At 38.1% G+C, this 27,909-nt stretch overlaps 1 protein-coding gene across 1 annotated transcript; it reads right to left on the bottom strand.

Moving 5' to 3' along the window:
- Positions 1-57: 57 nt before the first annotated feature.
- On the bottom strand, positions 58-22,654 carry LOC118279871 (uncharacterized). Its single transcript, XM_050702580.1, has 6 exons — positions 22,478-22,654; positions 11,354-11,505; positions 4,274-4,376; positions 3,467-3,710; positions 1,973-2,058; positions 58-252 (listed from the first exon to the last, which is right to left on the bottom strand). The coding sequence occupies exons 2-6, from the start codon at positions 11,417-11,419 to the stop codon at positions 161-163; spliced, it is 591 nt and encodes a 196-aa protein (XP_050558537.1). The 5' UTR covers positions 11,420-11,505; positions 22,478-22,654; the 3' UTR covers positions 58-160.
- Between the last annotated feature and the right edge of the window lie 5,255 nt (positions 22,655-27,909).

The following is a 27,909-nucleotide window of genomic DNA, read 5'->3' as shown; positions in this document are numbered from 1 at the left end:
AATTTTACTTGTCTGTCAGTCTGTCAGTCAGTGACGCTAGTTGTAGTAGGTAACAAATATACACACAAACTTTCGCATTTTATAATACTTGTAAGATTAATCTAAAACAATTACCCAGTTCATCCAGAATACAGAAGAATATATAAATAGCTATCAGTAACTACGCCTCCGTCTCCAAGTCCGCCTCTATTTCTTCTGGAGTGCGCAGGTCTATTGCAAACCTCATCTTTGGGGGAACTGGCTCTTCATACTCTGAAAGAAGAATACGGTTTTGTTATAAAGAAGAATATAAAAAACCCAATGATTTAAGTTTTGTCATCACCCCTACTGTCCCCGCGGGAGTTATATGCCCGACTAAGAGACACATTAGACAGAGACCGGGCAGTAGCGTTCTCTGATAAACCTGAACCTTTTAAACTGCGATTTCAATCCAATCATGGAAATTATGAATAACTCTCTTATATGTCTCATTGGTCGAATCTTCGCAAGCGCGACTGCCAGACAAGAGTCTCAAGTTCAATTTCTGGGTCGGGCAAAGTATTACTGGTTTTTTTCGATTTTTCGAATATTTCTCAGTAGTAGCACGGAGTCTTGATTTGTGTCCAGTATAAGGCAATAGGCCCACCCATTACATGGAACTTATAACATAAATGGTGAAAAGTGGGTGTGTTTTTGTGCTGCACCTCGTACTGCGTGAGCATTTAATTGCAGGCGGGAGGGCAGTGCTGCATACCACAGCTGGAAATACATCTTTAAACGGAATAAAACTAAATATTCATTGTATTGTTAGTGTAGCATGGATTTCCGCTAAGTAACGCACAATTCTATTTTTTTGAAGTTTTGACATCACATCAAGAACAATATTAAAACCGCCAAATAAGTATCAGACTTGAGAAAAGAGAATATCCAATATTGGAATCAGAACAATGGACAGACGAAAACAGATATCTTCAGAAGACCGAACAAACAAAAACGCAAAAGTATCAGACTCATAAATCGGAACCACTTTAAAGAGAAGAAAAGACCAAAATTTGGAGCTACAATAATAGACAGAAGAAGACACACATCTTCAGAAGACCGTAACCAACCCAACAATTGGAAAGATTTTGGAAATATTCCAGAAACGGAGAAGAATTACCCAGTCATCTTCCTTTGTAGGATTCGAATTGGAGACAGCCAACCGTCATCTGAAATATACCGGGATAGAGTTTACTAGACTGTAGGATTAGTTACTAGACGGGCAAAGGGTCTCGGGTTCGATTCCTGGGTCGGGCGAAGTATTGCTGGGCTTTTTTCGGTTTTTCGAAAATTGCTCAGTAGTAGCACGGAGTCTGGAAATGTGTCCAGTATATGGCAATTGGCTCACCACCTATTACATGAGACTTACAACATAAATGGTGAAATGTACAACTGTACAATATACACCCACATTGTATAGCGGCATTACGTGCCATAATATGCACCTCTGCCTTACCCCTTCAGGGATTAAAGGCGTGAGTGACGCGTTATGAAATGAAATGAGAGTTTACTAGATGTAAGATTACATACATAAAGAGTTTTAAGCTTGCTTTTCCACCAGAGATGTGCTATGCTACGTTGCTGTGGATGCGTTTGGCTTCCACCAATCCTCACAGAAAGAACACAGACCACACAGAAAACCGACGTGAAGCAACGCTTGCGTTGTGTGATAAATGATATTTATTTTTGCAAATAGGTTACAATGTAATACGTCAATCTCATAAATAACTAGATGGGGCCGGCATTTCCTATCCGACTACTCTGAGAAGAAATGCCGAAACAAACTCAGAGGACAGTGTGAGTGAGGACCGGAGGCTCAATTACCCCCTTCCCAATCTTCCCAATCCCCGATTCTCCAACAACTCTAACCGCCGTATCACTCCAGTCGAGCCGGCTTTAATGTGGAAGCATGGCTCTCCATCTTAAGATTATTATTATGACAGAAGAGACTTACCAGCGTTAGCCTGTAACGCCTTCACTCTTCTAGAATAGTCTTGGAAGGCTGCTGCTAACGCGTACGTCAAACGTCTCGCTGCGTTCCTGAAATTATTATACAAAACCCATTGATTAACTTCATTGATGCATGTTTTAATGTTAGGTATATGGTAAGCCAAGACGTTACGGCACACACTGGAGCTGCGGACTACCTAGCGGGTTTACCGGAAAAGTAGGAGTAGGAACAGAGTGGTTTTAGTCAGTAAGAGTCTGACACTCCCTCTCGCCTCGCCCAAAGCGAGAGTCATTGGATAATTTTCCCCCTGAACAAAAAGTAGTTTACATATGTCACCATTGCTACTCTCCCCGCGAGTGTCGTATACCCGACTAAGGTACTACACATTTGGCAGAGCCTAGGCAGCGCTCTCTGATAAACCTGAACCTTTTAAAGTTATAATCTGCCTGCTAAATGTGGGGAGGTGTGGCCTATTTTTGAACAGGAATAACATCCAATGACTTCTCCGGCATTGGGCGACTTGAGGGGAATGTCAGACTCTTACTGATTAGGAACCACCCTGTTCCTACTCCAGCTTTTCGAGACGAATTTCATTCAGGCTTTGAAGTCACCCAGGTGCGAGTGGGTGGGATATCTATTCCTAACCCCCAAAAGGCCGGCAACGCACTTGTAACGCCTCTGGTGTTTCAAGTGTCCATGGGCGGCGGCTATTGCTTACCATCAGGTGATACGTCTGCTCGTCTACCGGCGCGTTCCAAAATGATTGATAGATATCAGAATTCATCTTATCTCAACATGTTTTGACCTGATTCACATGAGATAGTGCAAGAATGTGAAGTATCTTTCGAATCGATATAATGATGAAATACTTTCGAAGATATTACATGTTAGCTCTTACTATCTATTTTCGTAATCTCTTGACATTTTTAAAACTTGTCTGGGAATTTCGTTATTGACTAATGCGGTTAGAGATATATTTTTTTAATTTAAGTAATCTTTGTTTTTGTTATGAAACTAGCTTTTGCCCGCGACTTCTTCTGCGTAGAATACTGACTTTCGATAGATTTTGGGGTATTATTTTTTTCTAAAATAACAGTTTTTTCTAACATAAATGTAGCTTAAGTTATTCTTTAGTACATCAGCTACCTGCCAAAAATCAACCGAGCCATTTCAGAGATTGGTCAGAACAAACAAACAGTCAGACAAAAAAAGCAATTATTGCCATATATCGGGCACAATTGCGGATCCTGTGCTACTAGTACTAAAAAGTTATTGAAAAACCGAAAAGAAAAAGAAGTTCAGCAATTCTTTGCCCAAACCGGGAATCGAACCCGACACTCTTTACTTGCAATCACTTGACCAACGAGGCAGTTATTAACACATTAAACGCCGTGGTGGTCACCGGTGACCGACGTTAGCGGAGGATTTGCCTTCAACAGTTTTCTATTGGCAGTCAAAGACTTAAAAAAAAAATAATAATAAAAAAAGCCATCTTACCTGGACTCACAAACAAAACCATGACATTCAAACGGATTCAGACCCTTGACATCAGCAGTATCCTTGACTATTATCATGGAGAACACCCTGGTGTACACCAGGTCCTGAACTCCATAGGAGATGGACTCTATGTTGAAGAACACTGACATCTGGTCAAATTCGTCAGTTTTTGTTCCATGGGAGACTGGTTCTAGGTGGACACCATCTAATGCTATCATCAGTTTTACTATTGGTAAGGCTTGGCCTGAAAAGAAAGGAGTGATTAAAAATAAATAATGGTGTAAGTTGGTGAACGAGTCTGATTATCTGATGGTAAGCAATCGCCGCTGCATATGGATATTTGAAATGCTAAAGGCGTTACATGTGTGTTGCCGGTCTTTTAGGGGTTAGGAATTTAAGGGTTGTTGGGAATCGCTGATTAGGCCTTCGGTAACCTCACTCAAACAATGCAAGCGTTGTTTCACGTCGGTTTTCCGTGGTCTAGCCGGCCCATGGCCATGCCGATGGATGGTCCGATTCCTCAAAAACCCTTAAATTCCTTATCCCCAAAAGGCCGGCAACATACTTGTAACGCCTCTGGTGTTTCAGGTGTCCATGGCCGGTGGCGATTGCCTTCATCAGGTATCCGCCTCTTTTCCCCGCTTACACTATAAAAAAGGTAAAAGTATCCGTTGATCCATCTGATCTATCTCATAAAATTGTTTTATATTATTATATTCGTGCCTAATTATTATGGTTCTCCCACAATTATTCTCTCTAACTACAGTTTTATAATAAGTAATTAATGTTTCTAAAATCTAGAGTTACCTGGAGGTAATGCCTTAGCTGCAGACACCATGAGGTCGACTGGTTTCCTCGTGTGCTTGATGCCCCATAGTCCTCGTGCGTCGCTCTGTCCCAAGTATTTTACCTGAAAGTGAGACCAATTAAGGAATTAATAAAATTATTTAAACATTTTTGCCTCTGAGTTTTTTTAAACCTCTAATGACTTCGGTATTTCTAACGTCCAAGTGGCAATAGGTGATCAGCAAGGTTCCAATTATTATCAGAAAAAAGTAGAAAAAAAAATCTAAATCCTACAGTTTCAATCCTGTTGCATTACAGAAATTTATGTGTTATCCACGTAAAAGTTTTTTTTACACCCTTTTTTCAAGGGGTAAAATGACTTCTCCCGCCTTGGGCGAGATGAGAGGGAAACTCATGCTTTTCAAGCCGTAGCCCCGGAAAACCCGCAAGGTAGTCCGCAGCTCCGGATCAGGCATCAGCCCTACTGGGCCCCATCTGTAGTGGTCTGATGGCTCTTTGAGCGGAAAGCGACGCGCCGCCCACACGGGTCTGGTTCTGGTCGTCGGCGACATAACAGTTTTTTGACTCTTATTACTACAAATCCTTATTTTTGCTTACGTTATCCTGCATAGTGCTTCAGTATTAAACTATGATAACTTATAAGCCAACTGTTTTAGTTTGGAAAAGGATGTCATTTTTAGACGAACCAAGTTCTTTGAATAACTTAGACAACAAACAAATAAATTATTTAGTTAAGTTTGACTATGAACAACGACAAATGATTGTAATTGGCTTTCTGGTGACTATTGCCTCCTTTTTTTATTAAGTTTTTGTTAGCTGTAAGTCCTCCATGTACTAAATAAATAAATAAATGATTTAAATCGTTCTAAAGATAATTATTAATTATTATATTAAAATACTCACAAGCATTATAATAGAACGTACTGTTTCAATTGCAATAGTAATTAATAATCTTATCAATATGTTCAGCTCTAAGTATTTTATCTTATAACGTATAGTTCTCTACTTTTCTAATCGCTTTGCTATCTCATGAGTATAAGGTGGCTTTTCCACCAGAGATGTGCTATGCTTTTTTTAAAGGGGGAACATCACACAATGACTTCTTTCGCCTTAAGCGAGGCGAGAGGGAGTGTCAGACGCTTACTGACTAAAAACCACCCCGTTCCTACTCCTGCTTTTCGAGCCGGAGCCCCGGTAAACCCGCTAGATAGTCCGCAGCTCCGGATCAGGCATCAGCCCTAATGTGGTAGAGATGTGCTATGCTACGTTGCTGTGGATGCGTTTGGCTTCCACCAATCATATTCATTGGTACACATAGCTTAACACTGGTGAAAACAGACTCAGTTAAGCTATTTTTTTTATATGGAAAGATGCGTGCTGTGAATGGCTTCCCTACTATCGATACATCGCATACTCGAGCTGCGCATCTTCCTCGCACGGCTACGTAGCTTAATATCAGTGGAAACGGTCACATAGTTTCACAGCTTAGCTATTACATCTTCGTAGCATGACTACATAGCACATCTCTGGTGAAAAAGCACCCTTACTTTTCTAATCGCTTTGCTATCTACTAAGTATAGACAAGAAAACAAAACACTCCTTTTAATGACTAAGCTGCCTCAATGATTGGCAAAAAGATTTTCCCAACTTGACAAAAAATCTTATTAATAGGAAAACACATACTTATCAACAGCCTACAAGTGGCCACTGCTGACCAAAGGCCTCTTCTCACACGGAGAAGGTTTGAGCATTAATCGCCACGCTTGCTCAATGCGGGTTGGCGATTTCAAACTTATAATTAGAAATTATAAGCCCAGGTTTCCTCACGATGTTTTTTTTTTTCACCGTTTGTCAGTGGTGTCTAAATAATCTTAGAAAGTACATATAACTCGGAACAAGTCTAATTGGTACTTGGCGTTGTTAGGTTTAGAGCCCAAACTCTCATGCATGAGAAACGGGCGTCTTAAACCTCCGAGCCACCACAGCACACACAAACACTTTTACCGCGGGTGTAGTATACCCGACTAAGGGACTACACATTAGACAGAGACACGGCAGCAGCGCTCTCTGATAAACCTGGGGGGCTACTCCAGTTCTCGAATGGGAAGTTTCGTTTAATTTTCGGCCGTAGGTTTTATTCAATCTATACATATAATAAAATCGTAGAAAAGTGCTGTCTGTACATTGAAAATAAAAATAAAAAAAATAGCAGGGGTTATTGTTATATCGATGTCGAACCCAAAAATGTAATTAACTTTTTTTTGTCTGTTTGTCTGTTTGTCTGTTTATCTGTTTGTCTGTTTGTCTATGCGCGCTAATCTCAGAAACGGCTGATCCGAGTTGGATGCGGTTTTCACGAATATATTGTGGTATGCTTCAATTAACATTTAGTGTTTGTTTCATGTCAATCGGTTCATAAATAAAAAAGTTATGTCAAATTAAAGAATCACGTCGAACACTATTCTATGCTTATACCAATAATCTCCGCAACTATTTGACGGATTTGGTTGAAATTTGGTACAGATATAGTTTAGAACCTTAGAAAGGACATAGGATAGTTTTTACTTTTATTTCAAAAATCAAAAAATAAAAATAAGAAATAAATTTATTCCGGACATACAGATGGCGATCACGGTTTCTGTATTCGCGGCATATTTACGGAACGCATACCCCGCGAATAAAGAGCTTCTACTGTATAAATAAATAATCCAAGTTGTCTTTATCCTCGATAGATGGCGTTGGGATCGAAATAGATCGCGCTATGGTTTCGTTACATTCATTTGGTTGGCCGTTCATTTATCGGCCGAGCGCTTCGGTACTATCGTAGAAAAAGTACTATTATCAGTCGTATGATTTTTTTTGTCTGTAGTGGTCCTGCTGTTTCGTATATTCTAAATTGGTTTCGTTGTATTTGTCAATTAATAAGTTTATTTATTGGGTTTTCCTGGTTTTCTGGTTAAACTATTTAACGTAGGTTTAGTTTGATATCGATTATTAGTAGTTACTGTAGTTAGTTTTTTTAATAAAATTGTAAGTCTAATTTATAAATTAATTAGATTAGATTTAAGTCGTTTCTTTTAAATTATTTAGTTTAAGCTTGGTTATTATAGCATAGAGGATAGGTTGTAATATAATTTATTTTTTAATTGTTATAAATTCGTAATTCGTAGCTTTCTTTAGTTTTAAGTTAGTTTTCATCTTAAGTTCGGAAAGATTATAATATTTCTTTAGTTTAAGTCCGTTTTTAAACTATTTTTTCAATGCCCTAAGTGAGTATACATCTATTAAATTCAAACGCAGAGCTCATTATGTTGATTTTTGAAGAGTTCCCTGGAATATCTTCCACATCTCATTTTTGAAGAGAAGAAAATTTGCCGGAAGTCACTATTCCACGCGAACGAAGTCGCGGGCAAAAGCTAGTTACTAATAAAATTACTTAAAATAACGTTTTATTTTTAATTTGAAATCAAAATATATTTATTTATCTTCATTTTATTCGTTCATTTTTGTTCACGAAAGTTAAATTGTTATATTGTTAAGTTAAATTAAATAAATAGAATTGTAGTATGAAATCTGCTTAGTTTCGACGAATTAGAATAGACCCCCTGAACCTTTTGCAATATCCAATCGCCTGTCAAGCTTGGAGATTATAACAAACACTTATATCGAAATGAACCTTCTCTACATCACCAAATAGTATAAATAAAAAACATAATAAATGACAAAAGGATGTTAAGACTTCGAACGTGCACCTCTGCCTACCCCTGCGTGAAGTTATGTTACCTGACCCATTCCCCAATAAGGTACAACCAACGGAACTATACAGGCGTGCGCGGTTTTTTAATTAGTCGTAATGATAGTGAAATGTTACTTCTATGAACTAAGTTGTTTTTTTTTTTTATAATAACGGTGATATTTTGCTATTCGTCTGGTAGTCAAAAATATATTATAGGCCTCTTCTATACAGACTAACTGGTGAGATACATTCAATATTTGAGGACGTGATAGTATGCGAACATATATTATGAAATAAAATAACATAAAAATGAAATATTAAATAACTTCTTAGTAAACTTCGTACACAGTACACCGAGAGTCCAGTATTTATTTATTTAACTGCGGAATACTTGGACACCGCGCGGACGCACGGGTCGCTCTCAACACAGAATACATAGATACCTACAACACTGTACTGCTGTTACCTACCTACATCGATTTTTAGAGACATTTCGATAAAAAATTAAGCACCTATTTTTTTTATATCAAGTTAACGAGAATCGAGTACCGAGTACTCTCCATAAGTATTGAACGTATCTCACCAGTCATACAGTATAAGACAGTTTCTAATAATCTCCACACTTGACAAACTTATTAGATACACATATGTAAAGAAACCTTTTGACTGCAACAACAACAAAACCTTGGTATGCCAAACTATATGAATAAATTAGTACATTATAATAATATCAACTACAGGATTTGCTTTAATCTCCACACTTGGCCAACAGATTGGAGATAGCCGTTCAAAAGGATACTTTACATATATCAGACTATAAAAATAAATTAGTGTATGATAATAATATTAACAACAGGATTTACCGTAATCTCCACACTTGGCGAACAGATTGGAGATTGCAATTTAAATTGTTCCATTCATATACGAATGTAGATTAACAAACTAGAGTACAATATATCAAGTGTATCTCATCTATGTTGCATAGATAATAAATAAACCCAATTATACCGAGCACCATTGTTGTGGGAGGAAGTGACGTCAGTCTACTATGCATAATGAGCATCAGTGTGCTAGTATTGTAATGTTGGTACATTTTATGGTATTTTTTTAACGTTGCCCCACATTAGGATTTTCTCCTGTGTCGTGTGTGCGTTTACAAACAAACAAGTTCACATACACATAACACCCAGACCCGAAACAACAATCTGTGGATCACACAAGGAGTTGTTCCGTGCGGGAATCGAACCCGCGACACGTTGCACGGCAGCCACTTGCCCAGCCACCGCGCCAACCGTGCAGTCTATATGTGTTACAGTTGTATGCAGGGCCGGACTATCTCTAAGGCAAACTAGGCAAAGGAATAATACGGCAATGGTGACCACCGGGGAGGTTTTAGTGCGGTAAAAATTCTACACTCCCTATTTTTTTTTCCCAAAAAGCTAGGCGCATTTTGAAGGTTTCCCCAAATTCAAATTATGTAATTTATTTCTGCGAATATGGGTACATACATGTAGATCTTATAGACAAAAGGAGCATTGACCATATCCTACCATAAGGCTTGCAAAATTAGATATACAAGAAAAAAACCCCGTCAACAAAAAAAGAGGCTAACTTAGCTAACTTGGCAAGTGCCTAGGGCGTTAGGTTAGTCATGCTAGCTAAGGAGGAGGCGGGGTGCGTGAGGGAACGAAACTTCTCACGCCCCAGCCGTCGCGAGAGATACTTTAGGCTTCGGGGATCGTGAGACGATCTCCGATGGCGAGCAAGGATAGTCCCCGACCAGAACTAGACCCGTGCATGCGGCGTGTTGTGTTCCACGCGCGCTTCAAAGAGCTATCAGACCACCACAGATGGGGCCCAGTAGGGCTGATGCCTGCTACGGACTACCTAGCGGGTGTACCGGGGTTCCGGCTCGAAAAGCAGGAGTAGGAACGGGGTGGTTTTTAGTCAGTAAGAGTCTGACAATCCCTCTCGCCTCATCCAAGGTGGGAGAAGCCACTGGATGACACACATGCATTTTTTAATGGAGGAAAATTATCCAATGACTTCTCCCGCCTTGGGCGAGGCGAGAGACAGTGTCAGACTCTTACTGACTAAAAACCACCTCGTTCCTACTTCTGCCCTTCGAGCCGGAGCCCCGGTAAACCCGCTAGGTAGTCCGCAGCCTCTGAGCTTCTCATGTATGAATGCGAGGAATCGAAACATTAAACGGAAAATACCAATACGACTTTTTCTAAGTTATATATACTTACTAAGATTATTACAAATGGGTAGGCAATGGTGTACCCAATTAATGTGGTAGTCGTTACTAACTTAATCATGTTTAATAATGTCAATTAACACGACTCGACCATGTCACAATAAATTGTGAGTCACTGGCTTCTGCCAGTATAAAATCTATCTCTGTGGCAAATTTTATTCAAGTCTGTTAAGTAGTTTTGGCGTGAAAAAGTAACACAGTCTCACATAGTTGAAGCAATCGAAACAATGTAACCAAGAATTGTATTGTGAATCTGATTGAAAAAGAGTAACCTATAGAGTTTCTTGCTCGTTCTTTTAAATAGGAATCTACACTTTGGAACGAGCAAATAGAGAAACTAGAGGACTGACCGACAGACAGACTTTATTAATATTATTTATATTTGCTCTAACGTTCAAAAATGTTTTCCTGGTCTATTTGAAATAAATAATTTTGACTTGGACTTTGAACAAACATGCATACATCTACACATATACCTAATTTCACCTGTTACCTTAAGTATGTATATAAGATTAAGTATTTGATTATTAATCTGCGTGTATGTTTGTTACGCAATCACGTCAAAACTGCTGAAGGGATCGGGTTGAAATTTGGCACAGTAGTAGATTATGGTCTAGAATAACACATAAAATACATTTAGATCGTGGGCGAAGCCGCCGGCAGAAGGTAGTTTGATATAAATGCGACAGTTTGTGTGTTTATTTGTAAATTTGTTACTCAATCACGTCAAAACGGCTGAAACATAAAAATGAAATTTGAAACAGGGGTGATTATGGTCTAGAGTCACACATAGTCTACTTTGATACAAACATGCATACAGCTGCACATACTTATAGTACATCACATTTATAGTACCTACCTATTGTTGGGTTAGTTATGTAATTATAAAAAATAAAATTAAGTATTTGATTATTAGTTTGTGTGTATGTTTGTTACTCAATCACGCCAAACAGCTGAAGGGATCAGGATGAAATTTGAAACAGGGGTAGATTATTATCTAGAGTAATACATAGGCTACTCTATATTCCACGGGACTGCGGGCGAATCCGCTAGCAGAACATAGTATATTATAAAGGTAACTTACTTGAAATGTCATAGGCAGATCCTCAGCCGTCACAGGACCTTCCTTATGTTCCTCTTTTTCAGACATTGTGATATATATTGTCTTTACATCACTTTCAGTCTTTTAGTTAATTTATATCTGTCTCATAGTTTTCTGGCTTCACATTATTTTACCTGTAAATAAAGAAAGAATTTGATTATTGATATGTAAAATCTTACTTTACAGGGAGCTATTGGTGGCGACCTAGCGGTTTACAGGGGTTTCAGGTCGAAGTAAAAGTAGGAATGAGGTGGTATTTAGTCAGTAAGAGTCTGATATTCCCTCTTTCCTCACCTAAGAGTGATATTCGTCCAGACATGTGCTATGCTACGTTGCTGTGGATGCGTTTGGCTTCCACCAATCATATTCATTGGTACACATAGCTTTGCACTGGTGGAAACGGGTTCAACTAAGCTATGTTTTTATATGGAAAAATGCGTGCTATGGATGTGTGCTATGGATGGCTTTACTACTATCAATACATCGCATACTCGAGCTGCGCATGTTCCATTTTGCGACAGCGCATCTTCACAGTACATCTCACTTGTTACATAGCTTATATCAATAGAAACGCTCACATAGTTTCACAGCTTAGGTAGCTATTTCATCTTCGCTGCATGGCTACATAGCACATATCTGGCAGAAAAGCAATTTAAAAATATATTACATACACACACACGTAATAATATAATAAAATGAAGTAATAAACGTAAGAATTTCTTTTCATACGATACTCAAGGTTACGGCTATCGCGTTATCAATCTACATTACATACATAGTATGTGGGAACGTGCTGTTTACAGCTATTCCGTCGTGTGTGTAGATACTCGAACACTTAATTATCTACCTAGATAATATTTCCTGATTTTAGTCTTTTTATGGAACACGATCAGATGTATCACCTGATGGTAAGCAATCGCCGCCGCTCATGGACATTTGAAACACCAGAGGCGTTACAAGTGCTGGTCTTTTAAAAAGGAAGATGCTCTTTTCTTGAAGTTTTATAGGTCGTATCGGTTCGGAAATACCGAAATGAGAAATATTCGAAAAATTATTATTAGAACTTATGACGGGATATTTACCATGTTTATTCACTTTGGTGAGTTTTCGATATTTCGGCACTGTTGCAAGTGCCATATCCCGTCATAAGTTCTAATAATAGTGTTAGTGACCATGTCAGTTTAAAAACTTATATTCGAAAAATTGTAAAAAACACCGGGGTTGCAACCCGAGAATCAAATCCCATGCTCGATAGTCGCACTTGAGACCCCAGTCGCCTCGATTAACGAAGCAGTATAGAACATTTTGTATGCAATACATTTTTTAATGTCCTATTGTCTGCTCACACAGAACAATTTAGTTTACGAAATAATACAAACCTAAACCAAGCGAAGTCACAAGCAAAAGCTAGTATTAATTCCATTTGATTTTAAAACGCGATGCGTATACGCATTGCGATTACACCTGTTTTATTTCGTAACGGTCGAGCCAACTGTGTTCCCCTAAATTTAAACAGGGGAACAGGTGCGTATACGCAAAAAACGTGACGCTTTTTTTTTTGGTATAGGCCGGTAAACGAGCAGACGGATCACCTGATGGTAAGCAATCGCCGCCGCCTTAACACTAGATGAGATACCGTCTGTACCCTTAGTATGAGTGTATTTTTTATGGAATAGGGGGCAAACGAAGAGAAAGGTCACCTGGTGGTTTATTTTACGAAATCGAAACTGATTACTGATAGACGGCTGACTGATCGGCGCCAATGAACAAATCATGTAAACCATGTAAACCACGTCAAGCAAACTTGTACTAAGGGTACTGATTGGCCGGCTTGAATAAACCAACCAATCAGAGCGCCGAACGCGCTCTCGTTTCGATTGCTTTAAACGTAAAGCAAACTTATACTAATGATATAGATGCTTTATCGGCCTTTTGATTCGTTTGAAGAATATCAAGTTAGAGATATATTTATATTGATATGATATTATATGAAGGAGTTTGTGATCAACATCAACAGTCCTTGGGAGTCCACTGCTGAACTATGAGTCTCCTCTACATGAGAGGGTTTGCCATAATATCAGTAGGCAGGCGGGTTGGAGATCGCAGTTTAAAAGGTTCAGGTGTATCAGAGAACGCTGCTGTTCGGTCTCTGTTCTCAGTCTCGTATATATATCGGTATAATACACCCACAGGAAGAGTAGGGTTGGTAGCTAATGTATAGTTACTCTGCACGTTTAGAGTTTGATATTTATCCACACACAGCTAGTTTACGAGCGGAAATGAAAGCGCGGTATAATGTAATGAAAAACTGATTCATCGCGGTCACCCATCCGAAACCCGTGTGCGTTGTACATGGCAAGGTCATATCGAGCGGGAATGAATAGCTTCATACTATAACAGTAGTAGGGTAGGTAGAATAAGTCATGAGTTGAGTTGAAATGAAAAAAAGGTAATTTAAAAACTAAAAAACCCGACTGCGTTTCTTTATAACATGAAAATGAAAAAACCCTAAAACAAGAATACAAGAGAAATTTAATTCTAAATATTATGAAGACCTAGTGGGGGCACATACGGCTGGCTTTCTAGAATGGGTCCCGACTGCTTAAATTTTTCTTGTATTCTTGTTTTAGGGTTTTTTCATTTTCATGTTATAAAGAAACGCAGTCGGGTTTTTTAGTTTTTTAAATTACCTTTTTTATTTTATTTTCTTTTAGTTTTATTATTTATTATACTTGATATATCTAGTGTCACTCTCACAGTAAATACGAATCAAACGACCTCTATCAAGCTGAAATACATTGAGTCGTTCAGGCTAGAGAGTGGGCAATATTCAAATTTGGAGCCAAAAATCCGCCATTTTGTTTTTTTTATTATTTTGATATATCCAGTGTCACTCTCACAGTAAATACGAATTTAACGACACCTCTCAAGCCAAAATCCATCGAGTCGTTCAAGCTAGAGAGTGAGCAATATTCGAATTTGGCGCCAAAAATCCGCCATTTTGTTTTTTTAAACATTTTGATATATCCAGTGTCACTCTCACAGTAAATACGAATCTAACGACACCTCTCAAGTCAAAATCCATCAAGCCGTTTAGGCTGCAGAGCGTGCCAAACAATTATACATACATACATACATACATACATACTCTCGAAAAACATAACCCTCCTTCTGGCGCAGTCGGGTAAAAAGTATTTACATATGTACATACATAACCTAACGCCTGTCTCCCATGGGGGTAGGCAGAGACAATGTTTCGATTTCGTTAAACGTAACGCAAACTTGTGTTAATGGTATAAAAATATAAAAATAAAAAAAATGTATTATGTATATACCAAAGATCTTCAAAAACTGTTTAGTAGTTTCAGCGTGAATGATGAACAAATTTATGCAAACAAACAAATTTTCACATTGCTATTAATATTAGTATGATGTATGTCGAAAAAATAAAACCAATAAGTCGTATTATTTCAGAAATAGGAACGGGGTTGGTTTTTAGTCAGTAAGAGTATGACACTCCCTCTCACCTCACCCAAGGCGGGAGAAGACATTGAGTGTTTTTGCCCCTTAAAACAAAAAAGCCTTAATACTTCTGCCCACCCGTTAGTTATTTTTTTATGAAACATATGAATAACATATGAAACATATTTTTTTATGAACGAGCTGACGTATCACCTGATGATAAGCAATCGCCGCCGCCCATGGGCACTTGAAACACTAGAGGCGTTACAAGTGCGTTGCCGGCCTTTTGGGGGTAAACAAAAAAGTATATACAGTATAGTACTAAGTTATATATAAAAATGTTAACATAATATATCTCGCCCGTATACATGACTGCGTTACAAAAACAATTGTTTTAACTACTAGTATAAACTAGATGTACAAGGTTAAAATAAAACTGTTGCATTTTAACTAAAGTTAGTTTACACAGATGCGAAACCATTTGCACAGTTAAACATAAATACATTGTGTCATACGGTTAACTGACTACAAAACTAATGAGTTCTTTTTACTTTTATAGTCAGACTAAGTTATATTTTTAACCGACTTCAAAAAATGAGGTTCTCAGTTTGATTTATATGTATATATGTATGTTTGTGCGCGATTATCTCGCGTTTGGCTGAACCGATTTTGATGCGGTTTTTAGCATAATATTTTTCAGACTTAGGAGAAAAGTTCGCATTTGAAATGTTGAAGGCGATTCCCTTTTTTATCTAATTTTTTTTTATTATTGTCATAGTATTAAAATTATGTTGAGAAGGTAATGAATAAAATATTTGTCGCTACCTCCACTCTCCCCAAGGGTGTCATATACCCGACTAAGGGACTACCTACACATTTGACAGAGACAGAGCAGCAGCGCTCTATGATAAACCTGAACCTTTTAAACTGCGATCTCCAACCCGCCTGTCAAGCGCGTGTATTATGACAAGCCATCTCATGTACAGGAGGCTTAAGATAAGCGTTCACACCGCATCGTATGACGTCATCAGTACGCATCGCATGTAGGCATTGCCGATGATGCGGTCCGTACGATGCGGATCAATGGACGCAGTTGTATGAGTTTCTATACAAGACAAACTAAAATCCGTTGCGTGTGATGCGTACGATGCGGATCAGTGGACGCAGTTGTATGAGTTTTTATACAAGACAAACTAAAATCCGTTGCGTGCGATGCGTCCGATGCGGATCAGTGGACGCAGTTGTATGAGTTTCTATACAAGACAAACTAAAATCCGTTGCGTGCGATGCGTCCGATGCGGATCAGTGGACGCAGTTGTATGAGTTCCTATACAAGACAAACTAAAATCCGTTGCGTGCGATGCGTACAATGCGGATCAGTGGACGCAGTTGTATGAGTTTCTATACAAGACAAACTAAAATCCGTTGCGTGCGATGCGTACGATGCGGATCAGTGGACGCAGTTGTATGAGTTTCTATACAAGACAAACTAAAATCCGTTGCGTGCGATGCGTACGATGCGGGCCTGTGGACGCGTGCCTTTATAGTCCAGCAGTGGACTGTCACGCGGTGTTACCGATGTGTCATCGAACTAAAATGATATCAATGAATATATCGGTAGATAATATTTGTTACGTCACTTCATATACTTATTGCCTTTTAGATAAAGAGGGCATCAAAAGTATTGTAAAAATAAATTATGACAAACCAAAGTCATTTTTTGGATTATCCGATTATTAAATATTGATATCAGGGTAAATCAAAATATTTTTTGGTTTTGCCTTATCAATTATTATAATTTATTATTTTATATAAATAAAACTACACTCAATGGATTAATTTTTATTTGAATGTCCGTCTTGTGGATTATTTTAAAATATTACACATGTATTTTTTATTTTCTTACGGAAACATATAAATACTTTGGGAGATATATCGATTTTAAATATAGTGACGCGTAACGTCACTTCTATGTATGTTTTATACGTAGAAATGACGTATTTGCTCCCACTCCTAAACTTTGATTCGTTTTATCTAAGTATTGTTATCTTATATGACAAAATAAAAGATATACGTGTCTAATATTTTTTCATTATCAAATTGACGGACTAAATAGATTTTTAATTTTCATACCCCGTCATCATCCCTATTTTGATATTATAGCTAAGACATTAAAAGCAATTTTTACCCAACTATGACAAAAAGGAAGGTTCTGTCTTATTTTTTACAGAAGAAACCAAGGTTATACCTAATTATAAGCACCAAATATTAGCCTAATGCATCATGCACTTTTGACATCAATTTTCATAGAAAATTTTCCAAAATATTAATAAATTTTGCAATCAACCGCATATAAACATCCCTATCTCGACGGATTAAGGTTGGATTTTCCATATCACCGCCCATGGTGGTTCGGATAATTGTTATCATAATCTTTATACTATCAAAAAGTTAATATTTATTGCTAATCTCTACTCCAATTAATCTCGGTGTCACCTTGAACGTAATTTTGTCAAAATAATTTGGAAATAAAAATAAAACTACGTTTTAAAACATCCTAAAACTAAAGAATAACTGTTATTATTGTATATCTGACCTTTTGGGGATTAGGAATTTAAAGGTTGTGGGGGAATCGGGGCTTGGAAAGATTGGGAAGGGGGTAATTAGGCCTCCTCTCACAAAATGAAACACAACGCAAGCGTTGTTTCACGTCGGTTCGGTATGATGGCAAATCTTTAAAGAGCAATTCTTGCGTATAGCTTACACTAACATCATTTTAATTATTCAGTATTAGCATGGAGTATGGCATTGTGACCAGTATAATACATGGGACTTATAAGACAAATGGTGAAATTACATGCCGTAATGTGCACCTCTGCCTATCCCTTCGGGTATAAAAGGCGTGACGTTGCATATTGCATATACCTAAACTTAATTACAACGATCAAAACTTGATAAGATCTCTCTTTTAGTAAAATAGTAGATTTTTCAGAGAATTCTTTATATCGATCTTTGTGATAAACATCATATCTGATTGATTGGTTTGTTTGTAAAGCTTCCGTTTATATGTATAGATATATATCAGTATATCTTAGTACATCCATACGTGTGTCGCCTGGACAGTCCACCTTGCTGCACCCAAATGACTGGACAATCTCTGCACTACATGAGCTGCTGTTTACATGTGAACATTAGCTCATGACGATACCTAAGTACGTGTGTCGCCTGGACAGTCTACGCTACATACTTGTTGACTGGACAATCTTTGCACTACATGAGCTGCTGTTTACATGTGAACATTAGCTCATGACGATACCTAAGTACGTGTGTCGCCGGGACAGTCTACGCTACATGCTTGTTGACTGGACAATCTCTGCACTACATGAGCTGCTGTTTACATGTGAACATTAGCTCATGACGATACCTAAGTACATGTGTCGTCCGATGCGAGAGACAGTGTCAGACTTTTACTGACTAAATACCACCCCGTTCCTACTCTTGCTTTTCAAGCCAGAGCTTCGTTAACCCACTAAGTAGCCCCTCATCTGTGGTGTTCTGATGGCCAGTTCTGGTCGCCGAGCCAACCTTGCTCGCCGTCCGCAGATTACGGTGACTTACGGTGACCGGAGACCGTCGCGCGATCCTCAACGCCCGTAGTGTCTCTCGCTACGGCTAGGGCGTGAGGAGTTTCATTCTCTCCTCAGCTAGCATGTCTGCATCGCAGAAGGAGGAGATGGCATCCCAGTCCCCCTCACTCCACACTATAGCCTGAACCAATGCCGGACGCGAGAGGTCGCCGTCGCCGATCACATTGGCACATGAATTGCTGTTTACATTGTAAAGGTCGGTAGGTCTTTGTGAATGTATCAGCTTTATATAGATAAAAGGATTACACTCCCAGTGTACGGTTAAATGCCGAAGCCCACAAGTGCCTAGACAATGACAATTCTAGTTATCTATATTTGATATCTGTTATCGTAGAGTGATAAGAGATAAGGCTATGGAACACGGTATTATTATTTTTTAACTTGCCATTTTATTGTGATGTTGGTTGTGTGGTTTTTGCAATGAGGTTAACGTGTTCTACTGATGAACAGTTAATACATTTGTTTACGAAAAATCACGGTTTATTCACGTATATTAATGGAGAAAAACTCTACTAGTTTCGAGTCACAGAGGAACTCTTCATCATGAGCAGCGTGCACTGACCCGGCGTTGTGTTTCTTGGTGTAAGTAAGGTTACTGGAGGTCCAATTACCCCTCTTCCCAATTCCTGATTCCCCAACAACCCTTAAATTCCTAACCCCCAAAAGGCCGGCAATGCACTTGTAACGCTTCTGGTGTTTCGGGTGTCCATGGGCGGCGGCGATTGCTTACCATCAGGTGATCCGTCGGCTCATTTACCGGCTACCATGTAAACATATCATGAAAAAAAAAACGTAAATACTTCGTATCTATATTACGACTAAGTCAATGATGCGTATAATTCCCCATAAACCCGAAATGAACCTCTAAAAGACGCTATAAAAATACCCATAAGATCTGACCTAATTACTAAGTAAGGGGGAACGACTGACATTTCGGCAATACTAGCTTTTGCCCGTAGTAACACTCGTATCAATACTTGGCCTAATTAATGTTTTCCTCTATTTTTATTAATTGTAAATCATTTTTGGATAAAACGTTTACTTAATAAAGCGTACTTCGGTACAGGGTATATAGAAAAAATTGGTGTTACAATGTATAAGTGCTCTGCCTACCTCTCCAGGAATTACAAAGCGAGAATTTATGTCGATATTTTGGTGAAAAAATAACCGAAACATTTTTTTTGTCAGTTTTCAAAAATTCCTCAGTAGTAGCAAGGAGTCTGGAATTGTGCCTAGTATATGACAATAGGCTCACCACCTATTACATGGGACTTATAACACAAATGGTGAAAAGTGGGTGTACATTGTATAGCGGCATTACGTGCCGTAATGTGCACCTCTGCATATCCCTTCGGAGATTACAAAAGCGAGGAATTATGTCAATTCTTTGGTGAAATATGTGTTATCATTGTCCAATGTCCTTATTATGCAATTAAGGCATACTTAAATAGTTCTAGAATAAAACAATTAACAGGTAATTAATTATTAATTATGATAAATAAACAATTGGATGGCCCTCAATTGATGAATCTTATTGTTGTTGCACGCGCTAATCTCCGGAATTACTGAATTGAATTTGAAAATACTTTTTGCGTTGTATAATGTATAGTCTATTTATCGTATTTCAAAGTCAAAGTCAAAGCATTTATTTCATTAATCCTAAGTTAGGCTCTTTTGACATGAAACGTGAAATTGAATTGTCCGTCAGTCTGTCTGTCAGTGAAGCTAGGTGCTTGTTCCAAAGTGTAGTTTCGAATGGAGAAGAATGAGAAAGAAATTCCATCGTTACTCTTAAATTGGAGTGTCAGTTTGTAATATTGAAATAACCTTTTTACTACATGCATATACCAAAATCACATGTTTACAATTTCTATCTGTCTATCTGTTTGTTTCTTCCGCCTAATCTCTGAAATAGCTTTACCGATTTTGACGGAAGTGTATTGCCAGGCAGCTGATGTACTAAGAAATAACTTATGCTACTTTTATATTCGAAAATTGGAACATATAAAAAGTTATATACTAAAATTCATATTCTATGCTGATGAAACTGTGCAAAAAATTGCATTAGGTAGGTATTTTAATTTGAAATTATTTATAGTCACAAATGTCCGTTAACCAAGCGAGTGACGCCGCGGGCATCAGTTAGTTAGTTTAATATAATAAGTACATCTGATAGTAATTATTATTTGTACCTAACCAATTAGCTATTTAGCTATCAGGAAAAATAACTCGATGATATCAGAACTATAGTTAGAACGGGTATGACAGCATAATGCATACAAATTATGCATCATAACATACCAATGCCATTACGGTACCTGCATCATCAGCTCATCAACAGTCCCATTTTTTTAAAGGGGGGAAAATCATCCAATGACTTCTCCCGCCTTGGACGAGGCGAGAGGGAGTGTCAGACTCTTATTGACTAAAAACCACCCCGTTCCTACTCCTGCTTTTCGAACCGGAGCCACGGTAACTCGCTAGGTAGTCCGCAGCTCCGGAATCAACAGCCAGCCCCGTGACAGTCCACTGTTGGCTTATGAGCCTCCTCTACATAAGAGGGGTTTGCCATAATCTCTCTTATTAGGTGGGCTGGAGATCACAGTATAAAAGGTTCAGGTTTTTCAAAGAACGACATTTCCTTAGTCGGGCATATGACATCCGCGGGAATAGGGGTGGAGATAGATGTAATCCACACTGTCGTTAAAAACGGCAGATAAACCCTTATCTTTTCCACCAGATTTGTGCTATGGTACGTTGTTGTGCATGCGTTTGGCTTCCACCAATCATATTAAGCTAAGCTATGTCTTTTATATAGAAAGATGCGTGCTATGGATGGCTTCCCTACTATCGATACATCGCATACTCGAGCTGCACATCTTCCTCACATAGCTTAGTATCAGTGGAAACGGTCACATAGCTACATAGCACATCTCTGGTGGAAAAGCATCCCTAGTCTTTTGTCACCATGCCCTTGTTTACATGTGAATATTATGTAAGAAAGACATTTTTAGTTAAGGAATTTACAAATAGGTTCTATTTTAACATACCTAATTCATTATGCCACGCTAATTATTGTCTGTAGCATATTGAAAAATATGTTTTCCATGAGTCATAGCTAAATAAAATAATTTAAATGTTATGAAATTATGTATTAGCTTCTGCCGCCGGCTTCGCCCGCGTTTTCGGAGAATAAAAAGTAGCCTATGTGTTATTCCAGACTATAATCTACTCCTGTTCCAAATTTCATCCCGATCCCTTCAGCCGTTTTGACGTGATTGAGTAACAAACATACAGACAAAGTTTCGCATTTATAATATTAGTAAGATATGATGAGAGATTGCGTTAATATTTCATTCTTATTGTTCCTAAATGTCTTTGAAAGACTTTGTCTTTGAAGACATATTGTCAACACCACTACTCTTCACCGCGGGTGTTACATACCCGACTAAGGGACTACACATTAGACAGAGACCGGGCAGCAGCGCTCTCTGATAAACCTGAACCTTTTATACTGCAATCTCCAACTCGCTACAAGATTATGGCAAATCCCTCTTATGTAGAGGAGGCTCACAAAATCAAAGTCAAAGTCAAAATTATTTATTTCAAATAGACCAGGAAGGCACTTTTGAACGTCAAAGCAAATATAATAATATTAAAAACGTCTGTCTGTCGGTTAGTCCTCTAGTTGCTCTATTTGCTCGTTCCAAAGTGTAGATTCCTATGGAGAAGAACGAGCAAGAAACTCCATAGGTTACTCTTTTTCAACCAGGTTCACAATACAATACTTGGTTACATTGTCTAGCAGTGGACTGTCACGGCCTGTTGATATAAGTATACGTAAGAATACCTAAACCAATGACGTTAATCAACCTTGATTTTTAGTAGATAACTCAAGTTTATGATAAAACATTAGTCGCCTAAAAATATACACGAACACTTTAGCAATCAGCATTACGCATTGAAAAACACGAAATAATAAAGTAAACAAACTTACATGCACAGAAAATTCCATAAAAACACTATTTTTTTCGTAAAAATTAACACAAAAATCCACAAATATTTCCCTCCGAAAACTGTCTTTAGCACGACCGATGTGACACAGATTATAAATAAAAAAAATAAAAAAACAATATGGCCGACGCTCGCGACGTCCGACTCGCGAATGAATAACTAATTCAAGTTTTCAAAATCCGAACGTGATGTGACCAGTAACAATTGACCTCTCAAATTATATGCGATTCACCTTTGCTCTACTAATTTAACATTGGAACGGGGGGCGAGGGAGGTCAACGTAAATTGGTCGTAATGTACGTCCCTACCAAGTTTTATTAGCAGTTCAATAATAAGAGTTTGGACTTTATGTGGTTGAGTTAAGGTTGTTTTTAGATAAAATTGACTGTCAATGTAATTTGGTAGATTGCTCATATGGCAAGGTAGAGTAGTGATAAGATATACAGGCTGATAAAAATTTTGTTTCTAATAAAAAATGTTATGTTTTTGATTGCTGTTGATAAGAACAAAATTAAACATGAAAAATACAAAATTATAATTAAAAGAATATGTTTTATTTTAATGTCATGTACTTAATTTTTACTTGTCAAACACCAATTTAACATATTGGTCATATCTTTTGATTGATCGATAGGCAGACTGGATGTTATGAAACGACTAGCTGATCCCCGCGGTTTCGCTCAACTTAGTGACTTATAAAAGTAACCTAAGTTACTCCTTGCTTCGCTTGTGGATTACGGACTTGGTGACTAAAACAAGTAGCTTAAGTTTTTCCTTAGTTTATTAGCTATTTGCGAATAAAAGTCCTGTCAAGATCGGTCCAGCCATTTTAAGCATTAGCCAGAACATAAAGACAGACAGACAAAAATTAAAAAAATATTATTTTAGTGTATGTATCGTAAATATGTACATTTCATGTACTGGTCTAGATTTTTGTGTCTGATTAAATAGAATTAGACAGTTGGAGTTGGCCCCTTTTTCCTTTAGGATACAGGCGGAATCACGTGTGAGCAAAAGCATGCAACTTTATAATTACTTACATGTAAATTTCGGAAAGTAAACATGCAAAGCCTCTTCACCTTAATATTTCTATTTTTGTATTCTTTTGAATAATGGTATACAATAAAGATTATTCTATTCTATTCTACTTATTCAGTTCAAATATCTATATAAATGAAGACAAAAAGCGACGTTAAATTTCAGTTCCTGAAAAACGACTTGCCCCTGTATTTCAGTACAAATGGAAATGTCTTACATTCCAATTCAAATTGAATTTCAGGCGAGACTTCAGGGGAAGGATGATCTTATTGTGTAACGTTTCAAAAATAGATATCCTGTTATCTGTGAAAGTATTTTAGTGAAAAATAACTAAACAGGATTTAGCAAGGTATTTTCAAATGTTTATGAAGTTTTATTAGTTGTATAGGTAGGTCTTGTTCAGATGTCTATAAAATGTTATAACTTGTAGGTATAGGTACTATTTTAAACATATAATGACGGCTGAGTAGAATACAGTCCCGGAGCTGCGGACTACCTAGCTCGTTTACCGGGGCTCCGGTTTCGAAAAGCAGGAACGGGATGGTTTTTAGTTAGTAAAAGTCTGACACTCCCTCTCACCTCACCCAAGGTGGGAGAAGGTACCTATAGGAAGATTTTCTCCGAAAAAAAAGAACACTTACATAAGCAATAAGGGACTACATAGTGCATTTCTATCGAAAACTGCAATATCTAACCCATATATTATTTCAAGTGGGGAGATGATGGAGAATCCTCTTATGTGGAGGAGCCCCATAGGTTCACAGTGGATTTATTTTAGCGTTTACAATCAAGCAATGATAATAATATATTGGGTTCTAGCTGTTATCGTAAATGGTTCAAAATCGTAGTTTTTTATTTTATTTTTCCGCTTGAAGTTATAAAAACACCCATTAAAATAAGATCACGGTGAGACGTGACCAATTCAATTGTTTTTAAAATCACGTTCTAAGATGATACTAGCGCGTGATTCTGTATGAAGATAAAGATAGATAATATGTTGGTAATAGGGCACGTAATGAAAAAATAAGAATAACATATCACGTGATATATCTCTTAAAGGGTTTGGCTTATTTTAAGAGTGAAAATCATCCAATGACTTCTCTCTTGGGTGAGGCGAGAGGCAGTATCAGACTCTTACTTACTAAATACCACCCCGTTTCTACTTCTGTCCTTCGAGCCGGGGCCCCTGTAAACCCGATAGGTAGTCCGCAACTTCGGAAAAGGGTTTGGCATAGGTATCAATTTTAAATGTAATGTCGTAATACATTATGCCTCATATATTAGTGATGAAGTCAATTTTAATGCTTTACACTGGAATATCTAGACTTGGTGTTAACCTTGCCTGACTTAGGAATAGAAATTGAAACAGTTGTTATCTCTCTCAACTCGAAAAGTTAATTATTTAAGTTTTTAGCATTATATCACACGAGCAGAAAATGTTTGTATAACAAAACAACAGCCTGTACATCCACGTGTCCATGTGTTACACCTGTTGAACTGTTTGTATGTGTGTGTGTAAGTGTGTAACATACGGATATTGTGTGGGCGAGGTGATGCGTGATTGTGACATGTAAGTGGCTCTATTTAGTGTTTTTTTATATTTATTTTGTAATGCAATGAAATAAGTGATGTCAATTTTGTTTATTAACATTAAACTAGAGGATGGGTCGTGTGATTGTTGAGCATGAGGTTTTAGGTTTGATTCCCGAAATGGCAAGGTCTTTGTCAGTTTTCTCGAAATAGTATCTTAATGTATGACAAAAGGATCACCTGCCTTTATATTTATCTCATAACTTAACTAGTATACTTACTAACTAAATACTAACTACTATAATTACTAACTTAACTAGCTTAACTTACATTTTTTTAAGTACTTTACACCTCTGCCTATCCTATCCGTTATATCATCAAGTATTAAAAGCCGTTACGTTTCTATATCTATTCAATTTAACTATCTACCATACAAAAACCAGCCCAATCACACATTGAACGCCGCGGTGGTCACCGGTGACCGACGTTAGCGGAGGATTTGCCTTCAACAGTTTTCTGTTAGCAGTCAAAGACTTAATAGGCATGTTTCCTACTAGTCAAATTCAATACTTTTTTCGAAACGTCAAAAACTATATTTTCTATGAACTTTGTATGAAATACTCTATTATGACGTCATAAGTTTTTGACATCAAATAGCAGACTTATTTCTAGAAATTTTGCTAGAAAGAAAAAATCGAAAATTAAGTAGTTCATCAAATTTATGAATGAGAGTGTGATTATTTTTGAATATTTTATTGTATTGAAAAGTTGTAATAATTTATTTTTGACCCAGTCATCATCCCTATTACAAAAACAAATTAAAGTAGAGCGCTCCACCAGGCGTACTAACCCACACATACTCGTCACGCATGACGTATCACACACTAGTACCTGTGCACGGTTCACGAAACACTATGGTTCAGTGGTTAGAAGCCGTCTGACACGGGTTCGATGCCCGCGTCGAGTTTTGAGGGTGGTGGTGAGAGGTGGGATAATAAATTGGAGAATATGTGTTAAGTAATTCTTAGCAGCTGCCTCGTTGGCCGAGTGGTTGCAAGTGCGACTGCCGGGCAAGGGGTCTCAGGCTCAATTCCCGGGTAATACAAAGTATTGCTGGGCTTTTTTCGGGTTTTCGAAAATATCTCAGTAGTAGCACGGAGTCTGGAAATGTGCCCGGTATATGGCAATAGGCTCACCACCTATTACATGGGACTTATAACATAAATTGTGAAATGTGGGTGTACATTGGCATTATATGCCATAATGTGCACCTCTGCCTACCCCTTCAGGGATTAAAGGCGTGACGTTATAATTCTTAGCAAGTGACAGTCCCCTGCTGGACTATGAGCCTCCTCTACATAAGAGGGTTTGCCATAATCTCCGCAGGTAGGCGGGTTGGAGATCGCAGTATAAAAGGTTCAGGTTTATCAGAGAGCACTGCTGCCCGGTCTCTGTCTAATGTGTAGTCCCTTAGTCGGGTATATGGTACCCGCGGGAAGAGTAGGGATGGTGTCTACCAAAACGTTGTGGGCAGCCGTATTGTGAATGAGGTTAAATCTAAATCCTAATCCCTCACCCCCAAGCGTGGGTAAATTATTAGTAACTTCTCTGGTGTTGTGGGTCTGATATTCATGTTGTGATCCATCTGCCCATTTCATACCATAAAAAACCTAATAACTGTTTACCCAGCTCTCTAATTAAACTTTTTTGTTTGAGGTGGAAAAATCCAATCCATCCAATGACTTCTCCCGCCTTGGGCGAGGCGAGAGGGAGTGTCAGACTCCTACCGACTAAACGCCACCACATTCCTACACCTGCTTCGAGTCGGAGCCCAGAATTGAATCTTAAACTTGCCAGAAAATCTTACTAAATCACGTCCCAGCAACTAAGCAACGTCACGCCTTTTATCTCCAAAGGGGTAATCAGAGGTGCACATTACAGCACGTAATGCCGCTATACAATGTACACCCACTTTTCACCATTTGTGTTATAAGTCCTATGTAATAGGGGGTGAGCCTATTGCCATATACTGGGCACAATTCCAGACTCCGTGCTACTACTGAGAAATTTTCGAAATACCGAAAAAAGCCCAGTAATACTTTGCCCGATACAGGAATTGAACCCGAGACCCCTTGTCCGGCAGTCGCACTTGCGACCACTCGACCAACGAGGCAGGCACAAAAAGAAATAAATTATTATAAATAACAGCCTTTTAACCAGCCGCTATGGTTCGGTGGTTTAACACCGTCTGCCGCGGGTTCAATGCCCGAGTAAGTAACGCACGTGTATTTTTGCAAAATGTCACTGTTTTCTCATGGGTGGAGAAAATGCAAGGGTTGTGTATTTTTTTTTAGTTTTATATGGTTGAGTGAATAGGGTTATACATAGGCTGTTTTTGTTTTAAAAAAACATACACGTTCGATTTCGATGAAACTTGGTATAATTGTACCTTATTATCCTGAAAAAATACGTAGAAAAAGAAATCTATATTTTCAGTTTTATACTACAGAACGCGAGCTCAACAGCAGTAGCTCAATAGAGGGATCTCCTTAATTATTATGGGCCTCGCCGTATTTGGGTCTAATAGATATTTATAAGATGTCATTGTCAGAGTTACTCAAAATGGAGAAATAAAACTTCCACGCGAAGACCGACATCCGCGCGGACGGAGTCGCGGGCAGAAGCTAGTAACTAATATAAACATACTAAATTAACAAAAAACATACTAAATTACCCCGGTTTACGCAATGGAGAAAAAGCTCTACTAGTATCGAGTCACTAAGTTTATTTATGGATCACACAAAGAGTTGCTCCGTGCGGTAATCGAACTCGCTACACGTTGCACGG

This window comes from Spodoptera frugiperda, chromosome 22, assembly GCF_023101765.2.
Source record: "Spodoptera frugiperda isolate SF20-4 chromosome 22, AGI-APGP_CSIRO_Sfru_2.0, whole genome shotgun sequence".
Classification (NCBI taxonomy): Eukaryota; Metazoa; Arthropoda; class Insecta; order Lepidoptera; family Noctuidae; genus Spodoptera; species Spodoptera frugiperda.
This window is presented reverse-complemented; position numbering and strand designations above follow the sequence as displayed.